The sequence below is a fragment of the Microtus oregoni genome, unplaced genomic scaffold, assembly GCF_018167655.1.
Source record: "Microtus oregoni isolate MIOR12 unplaced genomic scaffold, Mior012 000001F_ref0000356, whole genome shotgun sequence".
Taxonomy (NCBI): Eukaryota; Metazoa; Chordata; class Mammalia; order Rodentia; family Cricetidae; genus Microtus; species Microtus oregoni.
Window position 1 is genome coordinate 84,504,196 of NW_024543060.1, and position 24,623 is coordinate 84,528,818.

At 36.5% G+C, this 24,623-nt stretch overlaps 1 protein-coding gene across 2 annotated transcripts in view; it reads right to left on the bottom strand.

The window, feature by feature from the left end:
* Positions 1-24,623, bottom strand: part of Cep83 (centrosomal protein 83) — a 127,339-nt gene that overhangs the window by 25,267 nt on the left and 77,449 nt on the right. For both annotated transcript variants that reach the window (XM_041668149.1, XM_041668145.1), the window contains exons 6-10: positions 22,556-22,807; positions 19,983-20,114; positions 13,042-13,156; positions 11,755-11,899; positions 11,498-11,647 (exon numbers count right to left, since the gene is read on the bottom strand). In XM_041668149.1, coding sequence (XP_041524083.1) covers positions 11,498-11,647; positions 11,755-11,899; positions 13,042-13,156; positions 19,983-20,114; positions 22,556-22,807 — 794 coding nt within the window. The remainder of the gene's footprint in view (positions 1-11,497; positions 11,648-11,754; positions 11,900-13,041; positions 13,157-19,982; positions 20,115-22,555; positions 22,808-24,623) is intronic.

Consider the following 24,623-nt stretch of genomic DNA (forward strand, 5'->3'; position numbering starts at 1 on the left):
TTAAAAGTGTGCGCCACCACTGTCTGATCTCTAGTGGTTTAGCTTTGCCCTTCTGATCTCTAGGCGAGCTTTATTTATTAAAACATTAATAAAATGTCACTTATATTTCCCCCTTTTGTCTAAAATTAAAAAGAAGGCTATAACTAATGTATAAGAAGAACTATATACAGTAAGTACAATAACTATAGACAATATATACAGGCAATAAGTACATCAATAATGTCTAGTCTATTTGTATTTGACAAATTCAGAGAAAATACTCCATATATATCCTATCTTGGTGAGTCCTAAGTATTGTACCTAATTTACTTTCTATCATAACTTGCTTTCTGTGTCTGGTAAACAAGGAAAACTATATCTAGTCTTCAGCTCCCTCCGAGACACAAGAAGGAAATATTAGCTTTTATTAACATTAACTAATTAAGGAAATAATATACATGGTACACGTATGAACGCAAGCAATACAGTCATACACATAAAATAAAAATCAATTCATTAAATTCTTCAAATCTTTACCTCAAATATAAATCAACTGGAATATGCTTCTATATGGCATGATTAGCATGCCTTACTTGCCCAATTAAAATGTGCTTACTGGGGCTGCAACTCTCTCAAAGAGAGTGATTTAGACATCATAGTTAAGACTTCAATAAATGTAAGTTTAATGACTGATCTATGTAAAACCTGAATTTGACACTGGATGTCTATAACAAATACAAAACAGTGTGGAAAACCCCAGGGGTCACCTTACTGCTTCTTAAATGTTTACACATAAACGCCAGAAACAATAGCTCTCAAGCAGGTTCTCAACCTGTGGCTATCTCATATCTCAGCCCCTTTGGGAGTCACATATCAGATACCCTGCATATCAGATATTTACATTAGGAGTCATAACAATAGCAAAATCACAGTTATGAAGAAACAATTTCATGGTCGGAGGGGGGGTCACCACGACATAAGAAACTGTATTAGGAAGCATTAGGAAGGCTGAGAACCACTGCAGATCTAAAGAAGACGCAGCCATGCTTCTCCTTGTTCTTTACAAACAGGCACAATCTTATTTCATAATTCCAGTTATATTTTTACTCTCTAAATCATTTTTTTACATTTGAGTATGTGCGCATTCTGCAGCAAGTGTGAGGGTAAGAACAAGTGTGGAGCTTGGCTCTCTCCATCCACCAAGTGGGCTCCAGGGGTTGAACTCCGGCCTTCGGGTTTGGCGACAAGCACCTTTGTCCACTGAGCCCTCTCACTGTCACCTGCTCTCTCAATACTATGCTCATTTGCTCCATTAAATGTTTATCTTTCTTGACATTTTTTATATAGCCCAGCTTGAACTCCAACTTATTATGAAGTCATGTAACTGATATAAGATGACTATAACCTTCTGATCCTCTTGTCTCCTCCACCTCCCCAAGCCCTGGGATTATAGGCGAGCACCCCACTATACCTGGTTTTAGGCACTGGTGGGAAATCTAACCCAGGGTTTCACGCATGCGAGGCAAATACTCTACCATTCTATATCCTAGCCCCTCTTTCATTAAATGTTTATGGATGTTAGTCCTTCTTGATTGCTGAGCTAATAAAGAGTTCTTTCTACAAAATCATGATGATAAAAAAAATCCCAAGAGTTCAGAATTCTGTTGTGTGTTAGGGTCAGAATTTGAAAACTCAGGCTCTAAATTTATCTCACTGAAGTTAAAAATTTGGATAGACTTTGTCAATCAGTAAGACGGTCCCTAAAGTCAAGGCTGAGGAATGATTATTAAATGAATTACACAGATATGAATAAAAACAACAGTGTCTTACATAAAGAACTGAAGACAAAGAAACCAACATTAACAACTATCTTAGGAAGACATGAAATAGTAGCACTGTCACCACAGACGGGGAATGCTGTAGAGGACAGCCCTTCTCCAGTCCACGTTACTCAAACAGTACCAGTTTAGATTCTAAAACTGACTGAAGATATTTTTCCCCAGGAGAAAATTAGTCCATGCTAAAGCATAATAACTAATATAAAATTCTAGAATATAACAGACTTTAACATAAAATTAATTTGTAAGTATTACAAGGGTTTAAGAACAATACTAATGGTTTTAAGTCAAAATAACAAATTCAAGAAAAGTAGATATTGTTTCAAAAGATTGGTTATTGAATAAAATGCATATTCTCTTGATTATTACAGATCTTGGATATTTAAAGTATGTCCCGTCAAAGTAAGTCATATAACAAAAATGCGAAGTACAAAATACTTAAGTGAAGGTAATTTTTAATTCAGGGATTAGGAAAGACTATGTAAGAGAGAATTTGAACTGAGCTGTGAAGGCAAAATACATGTCTGAAACAAAAACCTAAATATATACTGTAGGTGAAGAGTATAAATGAAACAAGACCTTAACAAAAATATAATTAAGAGCACCCTTCATTTTGAAAGTTAATAATTATTTTCTATTGCTATGACAAGTACCATGACCAAAAGCAGCTTGAGGAACAAAGGGTTTTGTTTTGTTTGATTTTTTAGCTTACAGTGTAGAGCCCATTATCCAGGGAAGTCAGGGCAAGAACACAAGGAATTAGTGCAGAGGCCATGAAGGATCTGTTCACTGGCTTACTCTTCATGGCTTACTCAGCCTGCTTTCTTATAAAACCCAGGACACCTGTCCAGAGGTGGCCCCACTCCCTATGAGTTGAGCCCACCCACATCAATCACTCATCAAGAAAATTGCCCACAGACCAATCTGGTGGAGGCATTTTCTCAGAGGTCTCTCTTCTCAAGTGACTCTAATTTGTGTCAAGCTGAGAAAAAAACCTAACCAGGATGAAAAGGAAGTTGGCAGATTAGAAGGAAGAGAAGCACCAGGGCTACCAGCTTCAGTGTGAGGGAAAAACAACTAAAGAAAAGAAGAGATTCACATCTTTGAAAAGAATAGTTCTCTAAGAGATGACAAAGCGCAGGGCAGGGGCAGTTACATAGGATGATAAAGCAGATTTAAAATGCCTGAGTGAGGAGATACAGTAAGATCCATAGCCAAACATGAATAATTCATGAATATGGATTACTGATGGCAAGGAAGAGGAAATGGGACAGTTTGAGCAAGGTATCAAAGACTCCACGACTGTTTAAAGATTACCTAGTAGAGGATAACTGGAAAAGAAAAACGAACAGAGATAAACTAGATGCAACAAATATCAAGGGAAAAACCATTTTAACCAAACCTGGTCAAAAAATGATCTGCAAACAAGAACAGAGTTTCCCATTGCCGATTTCCTTGGTTGATTCTTTGAGAGTAACAGATGGATTAATTTCCACTTAGAGGGGTTGGAGGTTGTACGCCCTCTCAGAATTCAGTGAGAGGCTTTAAAAGGGATCCAAACCACTTTCTAGATTTTTCTAACCTGAACTGACAAGTAATTGTTCTGCTTTCATTATGACATATCATACTTGCCTCACAGAGAAAACAGTAGAAAATAGGACAAGGAGAAAGAGGGAAAAAAAGAAAGAAGAAACTTCTATCTACTTATAGTTGTCAATCCAAGTGTCCAAGAAACAACAGTACAAACCCTGTGCTTTCTACCCTTATGTCAGCTAACAAAGTCTTTTTATTTTCTTGTAAGAGTTTGTGTTAGAACACTATAGTTACAGAAAGTGGACTCACATTTAACCTCCTATAATTTTTGTGTAATTAAACTTACAGGTGACTTTATAAACTTCAAGAACTGAATAAGAAGTACAGCATACTACCGAAATACAAAATGCGTGTGTGCATGCATGCGTGTGTGCATGCACATTCAAGCACACAAACATGCACTGTCTATACAGGCACCTGTGGAGGTCAGACTCCAACACTGGAAGCCTTATGCAAAGGCTTCACCTTGTTCTTTGAGGCAGGGCATCTGATTAAACCATAAACTCGCTCTTCCTGCTAGATGGACTGGCCAGCCAGTCCTGGAAACACTTGTCATTGCTCTCCAGTGCTGGCATGACAAGGGAGCACGACCGTGCTTGGCTTTTTATGTGGATGTCGTCAGGGATCCTAATCCAAGTCTTCATGCTTGTGCAGAAAGAATTTTACACACTGAGCCATCACCCCAGCCACAATGAAATACTTTCTAAACTATTATTCTTTACATTATAACAGATTAGTGGTGGAAACCACTTTAATAAAAACAAATCACTAGTATATAATAACTTAAAGTACCTCTAAAGCATACATTAATATCTAGATCATCAGCTACTTATCATAAAGTACTATTTTTAAGTAATGGACTTTTTTCATTATTATTTATACTTTTTCCTGTCAGGGCTTTTTTTTTTCTTAAAAAAAAAAACAAAACAAAACCCTAGATTGTCTCTGACCTACCACAGATTCTACTAAACAGAAGCTACAATTATAGTTATTTTAGTTAAAAATAAACACAGTTGGTTGATTACATTTTAAAGCAGTAAATAAGAAATGACATCACAATTCTGTAACATTCCAGAGGGAAAATTATACAATCTTAAGGAGTCCTCCTTCTGAGAAACTGTACATGGTTAGGGGTCCTCATTTTAAATACAGGGCCAATCACATATCATAAATGATCTGGAGACACTCAAGAAGAATAAAAAAAAATTCTCAAAAGTAACTAAGAAAATCTAAAATGATTTATAATATAGACAAGTTAAAGATGAAAACTGTTTTGTATTTTATTACATGTTCCCAAATAAAATAAAACAAACACTATGGGACAAGTCTATTATTGTCATTAAGTAATGGCAGAGGCTGAACATTGTATCACTAAAGCTACAGACACTCTAAGCAAGAGAAGTACATTCAAGTTCAAACAGAAAACATTCTAAATGGCCTGAGACCACAGTACGATAAAATAACAGATGGGGTGCTTCCCGAGGGAGGGTAGAGACTAGAGAGCCTCACAAAGACTGTCCAGAATAGTTAAGTAAAATATTTACCTAAATGCAAAAGATGGGTAAGACTGGCTCTCACAGTCCAGTGCAGACCTACGACTTTAGAATTAGCCACCAACAGTGTAAGCAATCCTAAAACCTAACACCCACACGTCTGTAGAGCAGTTCTTTCCTAAGGAAAATGAACTAAGAAGCTTGCCTCAAAGCATAATCTACAGCTTTATACAGTTTTAAGTCATTTATCTTTAATCTTTATAATTAGCTAAGTCAGTAAGATTTTTTTAATTTAGAAAGCAAACACTGGGATGTGCAGGTCCTGAAGGACAGATCGCTAGCGCTGTATTATGAACATTTTCTGCAAGAGTAATAAGAAAGCCTTACCCACAGTGTTAACTAGAAAACACCCAAATCTCACAACAACCGTAAGTAAAAAGGATAGTGCTGCAATACCTACTCCTAGCAACTCATCTTTCATGATCCTGTCTGAAAGACCGTAGATGCAGCACATAACTCATACATTCAAATGAGAAAAGCACAACTTATATCTTGTTCATAAGCAATGCTATACTATACGACTGCACCTTGTATAGAAAACACATTTTAAAAAAGAGAGCAATACAGAAAATTTAGCAAGGAGACAAAAATGTGCCAGACATATGGAAGAAGTATGAAACACGTGAAATAATGATATCAGATAATGTAGAATTCAAGTAAAAAAAGAAGTGAATGACCAAGGAGAATTTTGTAATGAAAACCCACAGCTGATCATCAGAACGTAACTTACAGTATGCTCCAAACAGCACAACCACCACCTTTATGATGCAAACCTCAAGCACAGACAGAACACACTAGTAATGAGACTTTACTATTAGTTATTTCACAAAGAGACATTAAATGAACACAAAATAAGAAGTACATAGAAGATCTGTATTTTGTAAGACAAATCTCAATGGCTATATGTGTGTATGTGTGTGTGTATACACAGCACACAAATACATAAATATATCAAATGTTACCTGATGGCAATGGTTCAACTTTACAATGGGAAGGTTCATCTTTCACCAGGCTAGCGATATACAATAGAACATGCCCTTACAAAGACAGCCAGTGGCAGCACTGGATAGCCACATGATGACTAAAATAAATAGCTGACATTTTATAGAAGACTGTGGTGGTGTGATGGAGCCAGGTAGAAGCGGTAAACACATTTTCAACTTAGGTGGACTGATTACATTGTAACTCATCAGTTGAAAAGCAACTGTACTCATTTAACTTTATATATGGTTACTAGATCCAAAAAAACTGACCATATGCTATAGACATGAGGCAAACAAGGTAACCAGTTTATGCAAATTGTGAGACAATCACTTAGAGGCTAATGCAAATGCCAGAGTCTGCCTATAAAAGCAAATGCTGCTGGGCAGTGGTGGCGCACGCCTTTAATCCCAGTACTCGGGAGGCAGAGGCAGGTGGATCTCTGTGAGTTCGAGACCAGCCTGGTCTACAAGAGCTAGTTTCAGGACAGGCTCCAAAACCACAGAGAAACCCTGTCTCAAAAAAAAAAAAAAAAAGCAAATGCTGAGGCTAAGGCTAAGTGGTTAAGAGCATTGCATTTGTGGCTCTTGCAGAGGACCAATATTTGATTCCCAGCACCCATATGGCGGCTCAAAATCACCTGTAACACTAGTTCCATGGCATACAACACCCTCATTTGAGTTCTGAGGGTACCAGGCACATACACAGCATACATACAAGCAAGCAAACACTCATATACATAAAAATAAACTAATTTTTTCTTTAAAATCAAATGTCTTTTTAAAGTTCATATCCTTATCTTACCTTAGTACTGCCCTTGACATATTAGATCACAAATGAAATATTACTGTGTTGCATAACGTAGAAATATTCTCTAATCTCAATGCAATGAAACTCAAAATCAAAAATAAAATAATAAAAGAGTAGCAAGAAGAGGAAGGATATTCTTTCCTACTCAAATCTCAAGACAAGCAGTGGTGGCATATGCCTTTAGTCCCAGTACTCAAGAGGCAGAGGGGGGCGGATATCTGTGAGTTCAAGGCCAGCCTGATCTACAGAGCTCTAGGACAGCCAGGGCTGTTACACAGAGAAACCCTGCATCAAAAACAAAACAAACAACAACAACAAATTAAACAAATAAAAAAAATCTCTTAAGGCATAGGATTCAAGGTCAACTATGTCAACTATTCCTACTGCATCAGTGACTAATCCAGCATTTTCCGTGGTAGAAAACCTTAGGCATAAACACTGTAAAGATGAATCTGACAGAAGCATAAAGTACAGTGACAGCAGGGGGAAAGAGCTTTCAATGAGGAGTGATGGGAGATACTCCTGGGTCGGAAGGGTTAATAGTCTTGACTTAATCCATAAAGCTGATGCTACTCCAATCAAAATAAATCTTAAGTGGGTATTTTCATATTTATTTAACTTTATGTGTATGAATTTTTGCCTGCACATATGTACATGCATCATGTGCACGCCTGGTACCCAAGTTACAGATGGTTATGAGCTGTCTGTAACTGAACCCAGGTCCTCTGCAAAAGCGATATGTGCTCTTAAGTGCCAAGCTGTCTCTCTAGCTCCTAAACTAATTTCTTAATCCATGAAGGAACAGTACCGAGACTTCAGCTAGGACTGGGAATGAAGTAACAAGGACCCTGGATAACTGCCAGTGCAATTAGACAAATCAACCAGTAGTCTAACAACTGGTAAAAAAATTAAATTATGTGTACTGCTAAGTGAAGTAACTTCAAGTAAAATTAACTCAATTTAGTATGCAGACAGAATATAAAGTAACCTATGAAATTTATTGTCTTCACAAACATTAACAGAAGACCAAAACAAAAGAAAAATATATTCATAAGAAGGACTGAATACTTAGAAAAAAATTAACTCTTTCAAATAGGAGGAAAAAAAACTCAAGGCCATCAAGATAGCTGAGTCGGTAAGGGTAAGTGTGCCACACACTTCAGAAAGTCTGATCTGAGAGAAAGGCAGGGGCTCTCAACCTTCTCGTGAGCTGAGGTGACTGCCAGTGATAACATTATTTCACTGTTACTTCATGACTATAATTTCACTAATGTTATGAATTGGAGCAAGAGATTTATCAAGGGGGTTGCGACCCACAGGTTGAGAACCACTGCCTGAGCTAAATTAATGCAGTTAATTCAAGGAAGCTATAGAGTGAGAAATATCAAGAATATGTCTACTTCCTTGGACGGCAATTGCATTAACATAAGCGGTCTTAATTATTTGAAAATCTGGAGCCTTCTAAAGATTGTAACTTTCAGAGGAAGGTTCTAATAGTAAATAACCGTTAATCTAATTATACTGTACCTCTTCCAACAGAAGAAGCCAAAGTCTCAGGCAGCTCTGTATACCACCAGACAGACTAGAAACCAGAGTGGGTAAATGCTATCTGTCCCTCAAATATGGAAACCTGTACCTTGATTACTGACTGTTACTTCTGATCCAAAAGGTGCAAAGCAATAGGTGGTTACCGTTCCTTTTTTGGCTGAAATCATTTCTAGGGAACTCTCAGAGTCAGTGCCTATTCTTTAATGTCTTTTTTTTTACCTTTTTTTTTAAGATTTATTTACTTATTATTGTCAGTATTCGGTTTGCATGTGTGGCCTACAGGCCAGAAGAGGGACCAGATCTCATTACAGATGGTTGTGAGCCACCATGTGGTTGCTGGGAATTGAACTCAGGACCTTTGGAAGAGCAGGCAGTGCTCTTAACCACTGAGCCATTTCTCCTGCCCCTCTTTAATGTCTTTATTTGACTTTTGTTCAACTTCTGGGGGACAGATATTAAAAAGCAGGACATTTAAAAGCAAATGAAGAACTAGGGTTGAGAGGTACCCTGATAATCCTAGAACTCAGAGGAGGCTGAGGCAAGGGGATCATGAGCTCGTGGGATATACATTTTACCTTTAAAAAAAAAAAAGGCAAATGCTGGGCTTGAGAGATCACTCAGCAGTTAAGAACATCAGCTGTTCTTCTAGAGGGCCCGGGTTCAATTCCAGCACCCACATAGCAGCTCACAACCATCTGTAACTCCATTTCTAGGGGATCCAAGGCCTTCTGGCCTTCACATGCACCATGCACACATGCACAGACATATATGCAGACAAAAACATAATATAAAAACAAGCCTTAAGAGAAAACTTAAAAAAATTAAAAGTGGTAGATATATTTTATATACTTAAAATAAAAAAGTTCAACTAAAGATCCTGTATCCAGCAAAAACAATTTTTTAAATTTTTTAAAAACATTTTATAATAAAGTACACTTTAAAAAATTTTTTAAATAAAAGAAAATTCCAAATAAAAGTGAGGAAATTGGTAGTCATTAAGATCTATGAAAATCAAATGTTCAAGGGAGGCTAGCTAGATGAGAGGAAAATATATTAAATAATAACTCAAATCCACACAAAAAGGAAGTAATAGTAAAGATGGTAATAGTAATAAAGACAATAATAGTAGGCACATGTGAAATTAAAAAACTATTATTTTAATTTGTAACTTGTTTACTAATGGCATAAGAGATATTTTTAAATATTTTAAATATATTTTAAAATTAGTTAAAAAATTATTATTGTAACTTTAGCTTAATAATGCCACACTTTATTCTAGTTGATTTAAGAAATTGATTCACTGAAAAAAAAAACCATGTTTGGGAACATATGGTGCACAGATATGTAATTCTGTGACATGAACAACAGAAAACGGTGTGGATGGAAATGAAAAGGAGCAGAACTTGTGTATGTTTTTGCAATTAAGCTGATATAAAGTCAAACAAAAGTATTAAAAGCATTGAAATTTAAATGTCAATCTCTTAGTAATCACAGGTATAAAATACACAATTAGAAGAAAATAAAGAATTTAAACATTCTTTCTACCAAAAGAGCAGAGTAAACTAAAAAAAGCAAGAAGGCAAAAAATTAAATACAAATTAGACAGTATTGTAGGTAACGGGGTGGGGGAGGGGATGAAATTTAGAGACAGAAAAATCGCAAAATAACCAGTCTTTCTTTAATTAGTAATTATTTTGTAAATGTAAACACATTAAATGTCCCGATCAAAAGACAGCCAATGATAGATTGGATAAACAATAAGATTCAACTAAATGCTGCCTACAAAGCATCCACTATAAATCTGAAGTACAAATAAAATGAAAAGGAAAGCATGGAAAACCAGCCCATGTGAACAGTAACAGGAGCCATGGCAAATACGCCAACACTGAACAAAACAGACAAAACTTTATAAAGTTACAATAGAATGAAGGACACTATAAAATGGAAAGTTCAATACACTAAGACTACATAAAAATTACAAACAGTTGGATATGTACTAGATCATCAAAATCAGAAAGTTAGGCTATAAAGAAGGGTACATAGGTTAAGTACTTGTACAAACCATGAGGACCTGAGTTTAGATCCCACACACCTATTAACAAGCAGAGTATACGACAGCACACTCCTGCAATTCTAGTGCTGGAAGGCAAAGACAGAAGGACCCTAGAGCTCAATGGTCAGACTGTCTAGACTAAACACCAAACTCCAAGTCCACTGAGACCCTCATTCTTAAAATAGATGGTGGACAGTGACAGAAGATACCCAATGTCAAATGGTGGTTCTCTACATGTGTAAAAATTTTACAAAATTAAAGGGGGGGATGCTTACAAAATAGCAGAGATTTCAATATTCTATTTTCAACATGGAAAGAATAGGCAACTTTACTGAAAGGAACTAAATGTAAGGCATTCCTGGAACTAACAGACAATCCCAGACGGAGATTTTGCTTTCTATACCATTCCTATACCATTCTCCAATAAAGAGACACCAAAAGCACCTTACAGAAATGGCTAACTACAGACCTGAGGCAAGGAGAGCCAAAGCAAAGTCTAGCACAGCAGTTCTCAACCTGTGCATCTCAACCTCTTTCACCGGGGAGCCTAAGACCTTCAAGAAACACAGCTGTTTACATTATGATTACCTATAATGCTAGAAAGTGGGAAAATCCTCAGGAAGTGGCCCGAGGTTCTGACAATCAAATCTGAGCTATCTGTCTGCACACAGGTGACACAGGAATTTACTAGTCTACAGTGACTACAATGACATTTACAAAAGGGAAGGCTCTTCCTTCCAGAATTCCAAATGATAAATATAGAAGAAATGATGAAACTACATAAGAAAATCACAACTGGAAAACAGGAGTGACAACTGAAAAAGCAAGAGAATGGTGAATGGATGCTAAACTTAGCAGAATGCTTAGGAGAGCATTTACAGAGTCTCAAAATATGGGGAAGGGAGCCTAAGAGTATATATAAAAGAGTGAAAAAATATTTGATAGCGGGCTAAAGATAAGAAACAAGTGAAATGGTAAAATGTGAATGAAGGGAATAGGTTTGATTTATTGAAATGATAACTTAGACTTGATTCCTATAATATGGTTAAGAAATCTGTCACTACATGGAGACGCGGGGTAAAAGTTATAGTGAGTTTTCTGTGCTAGTTTTACAGCGCTCTGGCGCCCCACCCTCAACTAACCTAATACTCTGGAGCTCCCTCCGGGCCGCCTCCTCCGCCATCTGCGAGGCCCGCAGTCTCTCTTCGCACTGTTCCTTTTCCGACTGCCTCCAGACATCATGTTCCACTTTCACTTTCTCTAAGTCTGATAATCTGTTCTCCAGCTCTAGCCTAAAACAACAGATGATAATTATGTTAGAAGAACTACAAGAAAGATGATCTGAGAATGCAATGTTTTCACCAAGAAATCTAAACAAACTAAGGTACTAAGGGCTTACTTTTCATCCTGTAATGCCACGAGCTTTTGGTAACCTTCTTCCTTGGCAGCTTGTACTTTACGGACTAATTCACGATCTTTTTCCACCAAGAGCACTTTGTGGTGTTCAACAGTTGACTTGAGAATTTCATTGTCTGACTGCAATCCTAGTATAATTTTAGAAGAAAAAAACTACATTCAATATTAGCATCAAAGTTTACAATTAACAAGCATTTGAAACCCAGTAAAAGAAAGAATCTGAGCAGCGTCTTGGGCAGATAAAGGTTCTCACAGAGCACCAGCTCATCAGAACTTTCCAAAACAACAGTGAAACAACCTGGAGGTAATTTCTGTTGTCACTTTTTAAACACATATATTCACAATCTATCAAGATATACATTTATTCTTCAGAGACACTTATTCTTTGGAATCTTAGGAGGGAGAGATCCTATTAGAGGAATACCCAAAGAGGCTATTACGTGGCTTTCTGACAAGGGTTCTAGAGTCCCAGGATAGTACCATATACAAGCTGGTAACAGTAAATTAAAAACAAAACAACAAGTAAACCCTTCATTTCTAACAAAAATATAAACAGTAAAAAAATTTTCAAGTTTATTGAAAGAATTCTCCAATCTTGGGATAAATATTTTAGAGATGAATAACTACAGCAAATTCATTTTTAAACTTTAAAATATAATTCAGCAATAGATCCCAAACTCTAATACTAAAAAAATTTACTCTCAACTCTGGTAATATATAAAAATAGTCAAAATAATCATTAATAAAAATAAACTCTACTTGAAACAACAGAGGTCAACTCAAGCACAGTTATAGCCCGAGGACAGATGTTAAGGTATTTAAGAAAAAAACTTAACCTCTGAGAAATCTTGATGATACATTTTAAGAATAAAATGGAGCGTAAAATGAATACATATTGAACTGACCTGGGACTTATAGCAAAAATAAATAATCAATTGTGATTGGAACCGACCTCCTTATATTTGCTATCCTAATAACCAGATGGTCTGTAAGCACTTTAAATTATAAGCACATGAAGGACAAGCTCATACCTTCAATCTTTCTTTTAATTCTAACAGTAATAAAACTATTATTTAAGCACAGGGTAGTTCATTTAAAAAGATCACAAAATGAACAAACCATTCAACATAATAAAAACAGTCCCTATGTACTCTAATTTTAAAATTCTAGTAAGACTGAGAATCTGGAAAAGAACTCAGGTTGCTTTGTTTACATAATTTGAATTTAGACGTGAAAAGAATAGAGAAAAGCATGGGAAAGTATATATTACCATCCAGTTCACTTTGAATCTTATTCCTTTCTCTTTCTAGCTCACTCTTAGCTCTTGCTGCCTCCAATTTGATGTCAGTTATTTCTAGTTTGTTTGAATGTTTGAGCTCTTTCACCTGTTGGTTATTAGAAATTAAAATTATTATTGGATCATTTTCTTATCGTTCAGTACATATCTAAGAGTCTAAGCAGGAATAAGGAAATAATATAGTAGTACAGGGTGTTAAGAACCTTCCAAGAAAATATCCCAAAGCCCAGAACAGCAGAGTCTGAGAAATATCAAACAAAAATTACCTTTTCCTAAAGGAACTAAGGCATTTATTTACAAATACTTGTACGGAGTCACCAGCACTAAATTTTTCCTTAAAAATTTAACTGCAGATAAGTAGTTAAAATCAGTGGAGAAATGTTGAAACTCTCCTTTTAAAAAGGAACAGCTGGGCATAGTGGTACACATTTTTAATCTTAATCAGTACTCAGGATGCAGAGGTAGACAGACCTCTAAGTTCAGACCATACAAAGCTACTTGCCTGGATCTAATTTCAAAATACAACAAAAAAGTGGCAAAAAAGGCACAGGCATGCTAGGTAGTAGGAACAGCAAATAAATGTTAATTAGGAATAACATCACATAATCTGCTCTTTAAACAACCAGCTATCCCTTACAATAAAACATAGGGAAGTATAAAATCTGAAGAGATGTCAGGAAATAAGTTATTTCTTAGTTGGAGTTACCATGTCTATGATGAAACACCATGACTAAGGAGGAAAGGGTTTACCTGGCTTACACTTCTACAACATAGTCCATCATCAAGGGAGTCAGCACAGAAACGCAAAAAAGGCAAGGACCTAGAGACAAAAGTTGATGCAGAGGCCATGGAGGAGTGCTGTTTACTGTCTTGCTTCCCCTAGCTCGCTCAGCCTGTTTTCTTAAAGACCACCAATCCAAGGATAGCACCATCCACAGTGAGCTGGGTCCTCCCCCAGCAGTCATTCAGAAAATGCCCTACAACTGGATCTTATGGAGGCATTTTCTTCATTGACGTTCCCTCCTCTCAGATGACTTGAGCTTATGTCAAGTTAACAAAATTATTCAGCACACTACTCAACATACTTGCTTAGCTATTCAGGGTAGAATAATTAACTTCATTTTAGAAAGAAAACTCTGATTTAAAATGAGTAGGTTAAGAAATAAAAGCAAAGAAATCAACCCACAGCAGAAGAATCAAAAAAGGACCAACTAAACTTGGAGAATAAATGTGTTTGTATGTGAGGCAGGAGCAAGGAAACAGGTACAAATCACATAAATCCTTACTACAAAAATCTGTTTATTCTAAAGTCCCAGGTGAATGTCAACAATTTTCAATATTTTCCATAATTAATCTTTCACATATCATTTTTAGTCTAAATATTCCTACCCAAAAAGTCTAATTTGTTGGTAGTTAGTATTCCTTCATCCAACAAATATTAACTGAATACTTATTATGTGCCAGGGACAATTCTAGGAGGCAGGAATATAGCAGCAAGTAAAGTTTTGTCTTTCCAATCATCCACAATATTAACATTTTACACAAACTGCTAAAATTATATACAAAAGCATTAAGCATTAAATTACAGATATAAAGGTTAGATAAACCTGTAATCTGACTTATACCAAAGTTTAAAATTATAGAGTAGAAAACTACAAACATATACAAGTCAAGACACAAAACGTGCAATGGTAGGAAAGGATTAAGTTATGTAGAGCCCAATAAACTCAACAACAAATGAAGATGAGAGTCAAGAAACAAATTAAGTAATGGTCCAAGAGCCAAAAATCAAGAACCACGGTAGAAGTTTCTTATTAGAAGAGGTTTGTCTAAAAAAGGCATTGAAAACATTGCAAGAAATGGTTTCATGTAAACATACATCTCAGGAAAACAAAAAACAAGAAGTTTACTATTTACATTGCTAATCGCAATAAAAAGATCCTTTTAGTTTCCTGTGCACCAATAAATGACATATAAATATAAAATAGTAAGTTTCTGTTGGTGTTTTAATACTTAAATTTTCTTACTACGCCATGATTCTAAAGACAACTTGTAAATGTATTAAAATGCTGAGAAAATATTAAAATATAATTATAGTGACATACAATTATAAGTTGCCATTGCACATTAATTGCAAAAAGTTGAGAATGGCACAGTTCACTAAACTACACTATAGCTGCTTTTAATGAGGTGATAAATTCAAGCCAATTTCATAGAATATTGATTAAATCCATGATAACATCAAGAAAAACTAAGAAGTAAAAACCTTTCATATTAACCTCCCTGGGGGAGTTACTAAAGTTAAGAAAATATTCTTGAGCCTAAGAAGTTGGATCAGTTGGCAAGGTGTTTGCAGCCTAAGCCTGAACTAGGTTTATCCCCAAGTACCTAGGAAAAAGCTGGGCGTGGCAGGGAGACAGAAACCGGAGTCCCTGGAGCTGGCTAGCCAGCCAATAATAGCTCGATCACTGAGCTTCAGGCTCAGTGAAAGACTGCCTCACATAAATAAAATACACATATGACGATGGAGAGGCAGCTCAATGGCTAAGAGCACAGGCTGTACTTCTAGAAGAATCAGGCTCAGTTCCCAGAACTCACATGGCCATTCTCAACTGTCTAACTCCAGTTCCAAGAAATCTGATGCCCTCCTATTCTGACCTCTGTAGCCATCAAGCACACATGCTGTGCACAGATATACATGTAGGCAAAGTATCCATATACAAAAAAATAAATTTTAAAAGATTTTTAAATCTTTCAAAAATCTAAAATAAAATATAATAGACAATAATTGAGGAAGAAACCTTAAGAACAACCTCTGGTTTCTATACACATGTACACATATACAAAGAAAGATATGTAACACACACAAAGTCACACACAAACACACAAAAAGGAAAACAATCTCAACAGGGCCAGATACAGGTTTACTTATGCTGTTCAACTATATATGCTCACAGACCTTACTTGTTTATAATATATAGAGCTTAAGTTTTTCTTTGGTGCCATATTTCTATGATCTTAAAATAATGGATTTACTTAAGGGCTGGAGAGATGGCTCAGTGGTTAAGAGCATTGCCTGCTCTTCCAAAGGTCCTGAGTTCAATTCCCAGCAACCACATGGTGGCTCACAACCATCTGTAACGAGGTCTGGTGCCCTCTTCTGGCCTGCAGGAATACATGCAGACAGAATATGTATACATAATAAATAAATTTAAAAAAAAAATAATGGATTTACTTAAATAACCAGTAATTGCTAAACTTCTAAAATATATTTTATATCTAAAATATAAAAACACTAAAAGGAATATTAAAAATATTAAAATGTGCAATGAAGAGCTAGCTTCATTGCGTAAACAGTTTGCCTTACAAGCATGAAAACTTGAGTGTGGATCCCCAGAACGTATCTTAAAAATAAAAACTGTGTGGCAAGCCAGTAATCTCAGAGCTATGGCAGCAAAGACGGACAGACAGATTCCTGGGGCTTACAAGGCAATCAGATCAGCCACACCGACCTTGTCTCAAAACCTAAGACGGAGAACAACTGAGGAAGAGACTGTCCTCCACACTCCAATATGCACACGATGGCTAGTTCAGATACCCGTAATTTCTGCTCTTAGTGCCAAGACCATAATGTCCTTTGTGCTCAGGCTTCCTAACTCCTAAGAAACATAGAAACCTCAACTTCACGAGCTCCATGGCCTCGTCCATCTTTACTAAGCCTAGTCACTCTGTCTTGATAGACTGTTAGCCAGGGTATGAACTTTTCAATTGGTTTGCTCTATACTTTTGACAACACAAAAGCAAATATTCAGCTACTTGTACTAAAACAGAATTTTAAATGGTAGTATTAGGTATTTTATGGTACTCAAAAATCTGTTAACGAAGACAAATCTACAAAATAAACTAAGGAAGACTAGCATCTGTTGCTCTTTCAGAGAAGCCATGCTCAGTTACCAGCCCCCACGTGGTGGTTCTCAGCATCTGTAACTCCTATCCAAAGGATCCGACCCCCGCTTTCTGACCACCATAGGAACAAGGTACAAATATGGCACACATGCATACATGCAGACAAACCATTCATACACATAAAACAAGTAAACCTTAAAAATTTTAAAACAAAGACCAGAGAAAACAATATACAGGAGAAAACAGGATAGTTTTATTAAAATGTGTTACACCAGAAGCTCTGCTTATAAATTCTAAAAAACTGATGCTTAAAATTCTGACTTTTTTCTAAATTTTGAGGTGCTATGACTTCCCTAACTTAGTTGGACAGTCACAATTCTGAGGGACGGTTTTCTGTAACTAACTTAGATTTCTAAAGATTGAAAATCTCATGAAGCAGCTTCTTCACTGGATGTGAAATACCAGTAAGGACACCCTTTTTAGGTCATATATGATAATGCCTTTAATCTGAGGCACTGATACTGGCAAAGCTTTGTTCTAAAGCCTAACATTACAAATTTAAATAACTTAGTTAAACATACCCCAGGTGTTCCTTTGCATTGCAAACAGCCATTTGCTAGGATTGCAAAATGTTGATGAAAATTTCAAGTTGCAAAGAAAACTGTGACACTTATGTTAGAAATATTTTTAAAATTATCCTTTCTGCAATCCTTTTACATATAAAATTTCAGATGAAACTTGCTTTGTCTGAAGTTGAAGGATATACTGAATACTCCATTTACATGCAAACTATTTCAAGTGTGCCTTAAAAAAAACACGGGAAATTCTCAGCAAAGTGCTAATAAACAAGCACAGAGAAATACTACCAAACTGCTGTTTTCCTTCAGTAGGTAAGAGACACCATTTATTCTCTAACCTGAGAAAGAACAATGGTTAAGGCTGTGTGCTGTGTACAGAATACAGAAGAGAAGGGTCAGTACACAGGTGAGCCAGAGAACTAGGGCAAACTGCAGAGCAAAAGCTCCACCCCCCCCCCAGAGCTAGAAGCCATGACAAAAGTCTAGCATAGCCAATGTCCTATTGCTGCACTTGCAGGTCCTGTTATTTCAGGAACCCAGTCAAGCTACTCTGAAATAATGAACTATGAATAAATACTGGACGCTTAAATATTACTTAGCAAAACTGAAAACAATGCACATAGGATTTGAACAAAGACTTGAGAACTCCCTATATCCTGAGTTTACTGCCTTGTGTTTTACATCTGTTTTGATCGGAGGGGGACTGCAATTTTGCTACACTGTTATCACTGCAGAGTATCTGCTGTCCTAAATCAGGAAGAAGCATCATAATTACTTCACTTCTAGTGGGGTTTATACTCCAGGAAGTTGGAAGAATTCTTAGTGACCAACAGAAAAGGGCTTTGTTGCACTTAGGAAATTGGATCCCAATGAAATCAGCAAGATATTAAAGATATGAAATAGCTTGCCTAAGGTTACACAGTTACTGACTAGTCAGTCTCTGAGGGAAAAAAAATCTGAATTTTTTATTTTCTTATTTAAAGATACGCTAAAAATAAAAAATCAAATCAATGAGTTAGGATTCAAAATACGTTCATCTGATTCAAAGCTCATTGACTTCTCAATGTATTTCATTACCTAGTCCAAAATAACACAATTTCTACATATAACCTAAATTTAAACCTATAAACTAATAGATAATACTAAAATTAAAAAAAATATTAATAGCTATGGTTGGGAATGTAGTTCATTGGGAGAATGCATGTTCAGCACACACAAAAAAGCACAATTTCTACTTCTAATATCATTGGGAGAAGAGAAGAGAAAAAAAATATAAGTATGTGTGTATATTTAACCTTTAAAAATCTTATTTGTAGCTGGTTGTGATGGTACACACCTTTAATTCCAGCACTCTGAAGGCAGAGGTGAATCTCTTTTTGAGGCAAATTATGCTAAAATTACTTCCTAAAGAAATGCTAACACGTATCTGCCATGTGATTGTGATTTCCCAGGGTTAGAAGGATAAACCAAGAAAGGAAATATCCTTGCTATCATGGAGTTGACACCTGGTTAAAGGAGGAAGTGCAAAGGAGAGATTTAAAAACAAATAGAGGCTGGACTAATATCTCAGTGGTTAAGAAAACTGATGTTCCGGCAAGGGACCAGGTTCTGTTCCAGAACCCACAAAGTGGCTAACAGCCATCTAGTAATCCTAGTTTCAGGTGATCGCATGTCCTCTCTGTCTTTCTTAAGCACCAGACACACATGTAAAACAATACATACACACAGGCAATAAAAATAAATTTTAAAAAAAATAAAAAATGAATATATCAGATAGTTTTAAGAACTATGATGGAGAGATGGCTCAACAGTTAAGAGCACTGGCTGTTCTTCCAAAGAACCTGGTTTCAATTCACAGCACCCATATGGCAGCTCACAACTGTCTTGTTAACCCCAGAGGGGATCCAACACCCTCACACAGACATACATGCAGGCAAAACACCAAAGCACACAAAATAAATAAATCTTTAAAAAAAAAAAACTATGAAGCAGAGCAGAGCGGGTTAGGAATACAAAGAATAAGGCGGAAGATGGCAAATACCATGTCACTATTTTTAAGACAAGGAAGGCAGGCCTCTTGTAGTAGGTTACAATTGAAGAAAGGACGGAAGATATGTAACTAAGTGAGGAACGTCCGTGGCAGGCACACAAGCACAAAGACCCTGAGGAAGAGTGAACTTTGCAAAGTCAGTGATGGAGGAGTGAAGTAAATAGGAAGGAAAAGGATGCTGACTGCTGAGGAAGGAGTAAAGAGCCAGGTCATACAGATTCTACAGGGGTAGAGAATACAAAACCCACTTAGAAATCTATCACATTTAAAAGACAGAATGACAGGACAAAAAAATATTTCAATATAGGGAATTCAAGCACCAAATTTCTATCATTGTGTAATCTCAAGCTCTCTAGATGAAGCAAAGGACGGCAACTCACTTCATTGGTCAGCGCACTTATTTCCCGGTCGGCCTTATGCAGTCTGCTGATAAAAGAAGTGTTTTGTTCATTGCTTGATTGTAGCTCTTTTTCTAAGCGCTCAGCCTGTAGTTTGGCTGACTGCTTTTCAGCCTTCAAGACAAAAGATTTTAAAGTTTATAATCTTTCACATTATATTACAATAAAGTAAGCATTATATACAATGTATATGTGATCAAACACAAAAATTATTCAAAGTGTAAATAACAACTAACATGTCCCCAAAGTAACAGTATTCTCAGTTGACCTGTAGAATTCAAATCTTCCTCTTCAGAAGAGAGAGTACTTACAGCACTCATTTAATACGTCAGTACGAGGATGCTGACATAATTCTAACTTTATTTTTAGACTTTCTAATCCACAACTTATGGAAAAGAATTTTGGAAGATTAAAAGGGAGGTTGACAAGTCCCGAAGAAGTGTGTAAATGGTGCTTGCTGCCCATCTTGATGACCAAGTTAGATAAGCAGGACCTAAATGGTGACAGCGAGTACCAAGGCCCAGAAAATATAAAAATATAAAATAGTTGAAAATCCATAATCAATGCAGAATTTTTTCTAAAAAAAAGAGAGATAAACAAAAATATAAAATAGTTGAAAATCCACAATCAATGGAGATTTTTTTTCTAAACAAAGAGATAGAGACAAAAATTTTCACCTGTACTGGAAGCTTTGGAAGTACGAGCAAAAAAGCCATTGACCTTACCACACAATTAAGATTCTTACATAAGTCTCTAAATTGACAGAAATTTGCTCAAAGTGACACTCAAAGTGTTCTTTTACCAGAGAGGAAAACCTAAAAGCTTTTATAAACATTTCTACTCAAGATAAATAAAATGACAGTGTTTTTGTACCTACAGGCTAAATCTGTTTATTTTCTATGCATGTTTACTGTATTAAATAAGAACTATACTCAGCTAATAACTCAGGGAACAATTATCTTCTCCAAATATAAAATTATTTTCTTCATACACAACAACAGCCAAGAAATGCTGAAGAAGCAGTATTTGCTGTCATGTAGTTATCTTTCATTGTATCTGACAATGATAAGCAAACACAGGCTCCTCTGAAAACGCCACATCTGTCACCGTTTGCCTCATCCTGAACTCATCACTCCAGAGGACTTTGGTCAACGTTCACACTATATTCAACTGCAAACTTCGCTTCCTCTGTCACTTAGTAAATATATTAAAGACTGTGAAGTGGCAAGCTAAACATCTTACTGTATTAGCTTATGTCTAAGGGTCAGTGATACTGACAAGTTTAATCCTTATAAGTACCAACAGAGACTTCACTCTCCCCTCCTAAAAAAAAAAAAACAAATAAATAAAAATAAACAAAAATAAACAAAAAATTCAATCTTCAAAACTCAAAGCATTCCTTGTCCCAGATGATCCCCCCATCATTTTGTATTTTGAAATTGGCTATACCACAAACCATGTGCCTTTATCTTCCAGCTCAACCATTACATAACTATCCCAAAGAAAGAAAAAACAACTCTGACCAACAGAAATCTAAGTGGAGGACTGTTCTTTCGTTCCTGGCCGCCCAGACCTGAATAATCACACAGAAACTAAACTAAACACTGTTTGGCCAATAGCTTAGGCATATTCCTAGCAAACTCTTATATCTTAAATTAACCCATTTCTATTAATCTGTGTATCGTCATGAGGCTGTGGCCTACCGGTAAGGTTCTGGTATTATGGCGTCTTTATCTTTTGGCAGCTACATGGCATTTCTCTGGCTCTGCCTATTCCTTCCCATGGATTAGATAGATAGATAGATAGATAGATAGATAGATAGATAGATAGATAGCCTGGCTATATTCTGTCCCACCACAGGCAAAAGCAGCTTTATTCATTAGTCAAAAAAGCAATACATATACAGAAGGACATTCCACATCACAGAAACGTAAAACGTAAAGTCTCTATTCTATCTTGGGCCCAGGCACTAAGAGGCATAAGCATGTCTGAATAACATGGAAACCAAGAGTTTTCTAAAGTGATACCTCCCAGAGGTCCTGGTATGGCTCTGCCAACATTTTTCTTTCTCTAGCGAACTCAGGAAAATAATTCAGATCCGTATGCATTAGTAGTCAGCTAACTTTTATCACTTTGACTAGAAGCTGTATGTGTAGTATGTTATGTCTCCTCGAACAGAATTATGATTGAAAGATTTTTAATTCTAGTATAAGGAATTTATAATTTCAAAAGTAATTATTTTTTTCTGTTTTCAGATGACTTTAGTCTTGAAAACTTTGGGGAATATTTGCATATTTTATTCTGTGACATTTAAAGAGTAAAGTCATTTCACTTAGATGATGGTTCCCAAGGAATGAATATCCATCCCTTCCTAAATGCAGTAGCACAGCTACTGCTGATGAATCACCTTTCTTCTTTACATGCCCACTGGGGACTACACAAATGCGTCAGCATCAGATCGGAGAGCAAGTGTTTATACTCTAAAAACCAAAGGCTTGTCAAGTGTACTTTTAAAACTTAGGCTGTACTCTACTGGGAAGCAATTAAAGCCTTACCTCCAAGGATCTGAGCGCAGCCTGCATCTCAGCCAGCTGCCTCACCTGTATTCTTTGGACATTTTCTACATGAGCACCAGAATTCTCCTTCTCAGCCCTTAATTCTGCTACTTCAGTCTCTAACCCTTTCAATTTCTGGAGCAAATGGGTTTTCTCTCGCACAAGCTGCTCCACTCGTTTGCTGTCTCTGGTGGGACCGACACTAAGCAGCTGGTTGTGGAGTTCCTCTTTATCCTTCTCCAGCCGTGCAACCTAATAATGTAAAAGGAAGCATACGAGCTCTAAATTATTGAATTTTCAGTCATGAACATGCTTTACAAGTCAGTAAATTAAAATTAAAAATTGCACAACATGAAAACTCAGGTTCGAAAATGAAGGAAACAGAAAAAAATCTAAAAATGTCACGTTCCTCACTTTGTACTCAGCATGACTCAGTTTTAAGGGCAAGGACTTCTCTGATTTTTCCCCTCTCCTCCCACAGTGTCTGACACAGGGCTTAATCAGCTGCTGACTAAAATTCAAAATTGTAAATACTACCATAAAGTAATTAGTTAAAAACACAAGCCCATAATAGAAATTCATGCAAGACCAAGTCAGTGACCACTCCCAAATTTCTCCTTATGTGACAGCTAATTCTTTGGCTATATTAATAAATCATCTGTTTGAGAGAAACTTATTCACACAAATATGTGTAAATACAAATACAATGGATGAACTTGAAAAGTGACAACCTAAGTCTGTAATGACAACCTAGGTCTTCATTCTCGACTATTCCAGGGTATACCACAGTCACCGAGGAACAAGAAGACACTCATACCGGTGGTCTTCTCCTTCACAGCAGCTCCCACAGCCAGATGCCACACACCTCTAATAAGTTGGCTCCAAATGGTTTCCTAGCACCTGGGGCATTTCAGAGGCCCACTGGGGCTCAGGATTAAATGAAAGAGCACAGACTAGACCCCACCCAACCCTTGTGGAGATCCTCCTGGTTTTCTATAACTTGTCACTACATCTACTTGGAGCTCTTAGTTCCTTTTTCATGTTAATTTCCCTCTTCTTCTTTGAGGTGCCACGGATTGAACCCAGGGCCTTGAACAAGATACATCAGTGTTCTACATTGAGGTACAAACCCAGTCTCATTAGCAATTGTCTTTTATTCTTTCTCTATATTAGGGTTACTCCTTATTATTCAATTGAAGCATGCAAAAAAGCAAAACCTGTGGCTATTAATAGTCAAAATGAACACTCAAGTCTCAATCTAAGTCAAAAGGATACGAAAGAAAGGCTGTGGGACGTAGAAAAGTCTGGCAGAGCTCTCAAAAGTGTGAGACATCTACAGGTGAGACTAGCTCTCATCTTTTTTCAGCCCTACAATTTAGGGATTCCAAGTCTGATTTAGTACACGGTGGATTAAAGATATTAACAGGGTATAAAGATGGAAACAACCAGTACGTGAACATACATTTTCTAGAAAACTCATCCATGAAGGTAAATGTCAAAAACCCAACCAAGGGCTTAGTGATAGACTCAGTATGCACAAGACTCCCGGTTTAATTCATATCACCGCATCCCTCCCCCCCCCCCAAAACCACCAAATAAACAGAAAAGAACATAGTTAATTAGCATCTCTGTCCAATACTCCACCCCATGTTTTATGTGGAACAATTCTCCCTTGCGTTTGCTCTTGGACTACACTTTACTCTTTTTTTTTTCTCTTCAACTAACTATGACTTTGTGTGAAGTCACATTACTTTTAACGTTTTAAGAATTTCATACAGGGGGCTGGAGAGATGGCTCAGAGGTTAAGAGCACTGACTGCTCTTCCAGAGGTCCTGAGTTCAATTCCCAGCAACCACATGGTGGCTCACAGCCATCTAGAATGAGATCTGGTGCCCTCTTCTGGCATGTTGTATACATAATAAATAAATCTAAAAAAAAATAAATAAATAAACATTATATTAAAAAAAAGAATTTCATACATAAACATATCATTTTCACCCTATCTCCTCTTCCACTCCTGTTTCCCCATACTCTTTCAAATTCATGACCTTTTCTAAATACTGTTTCT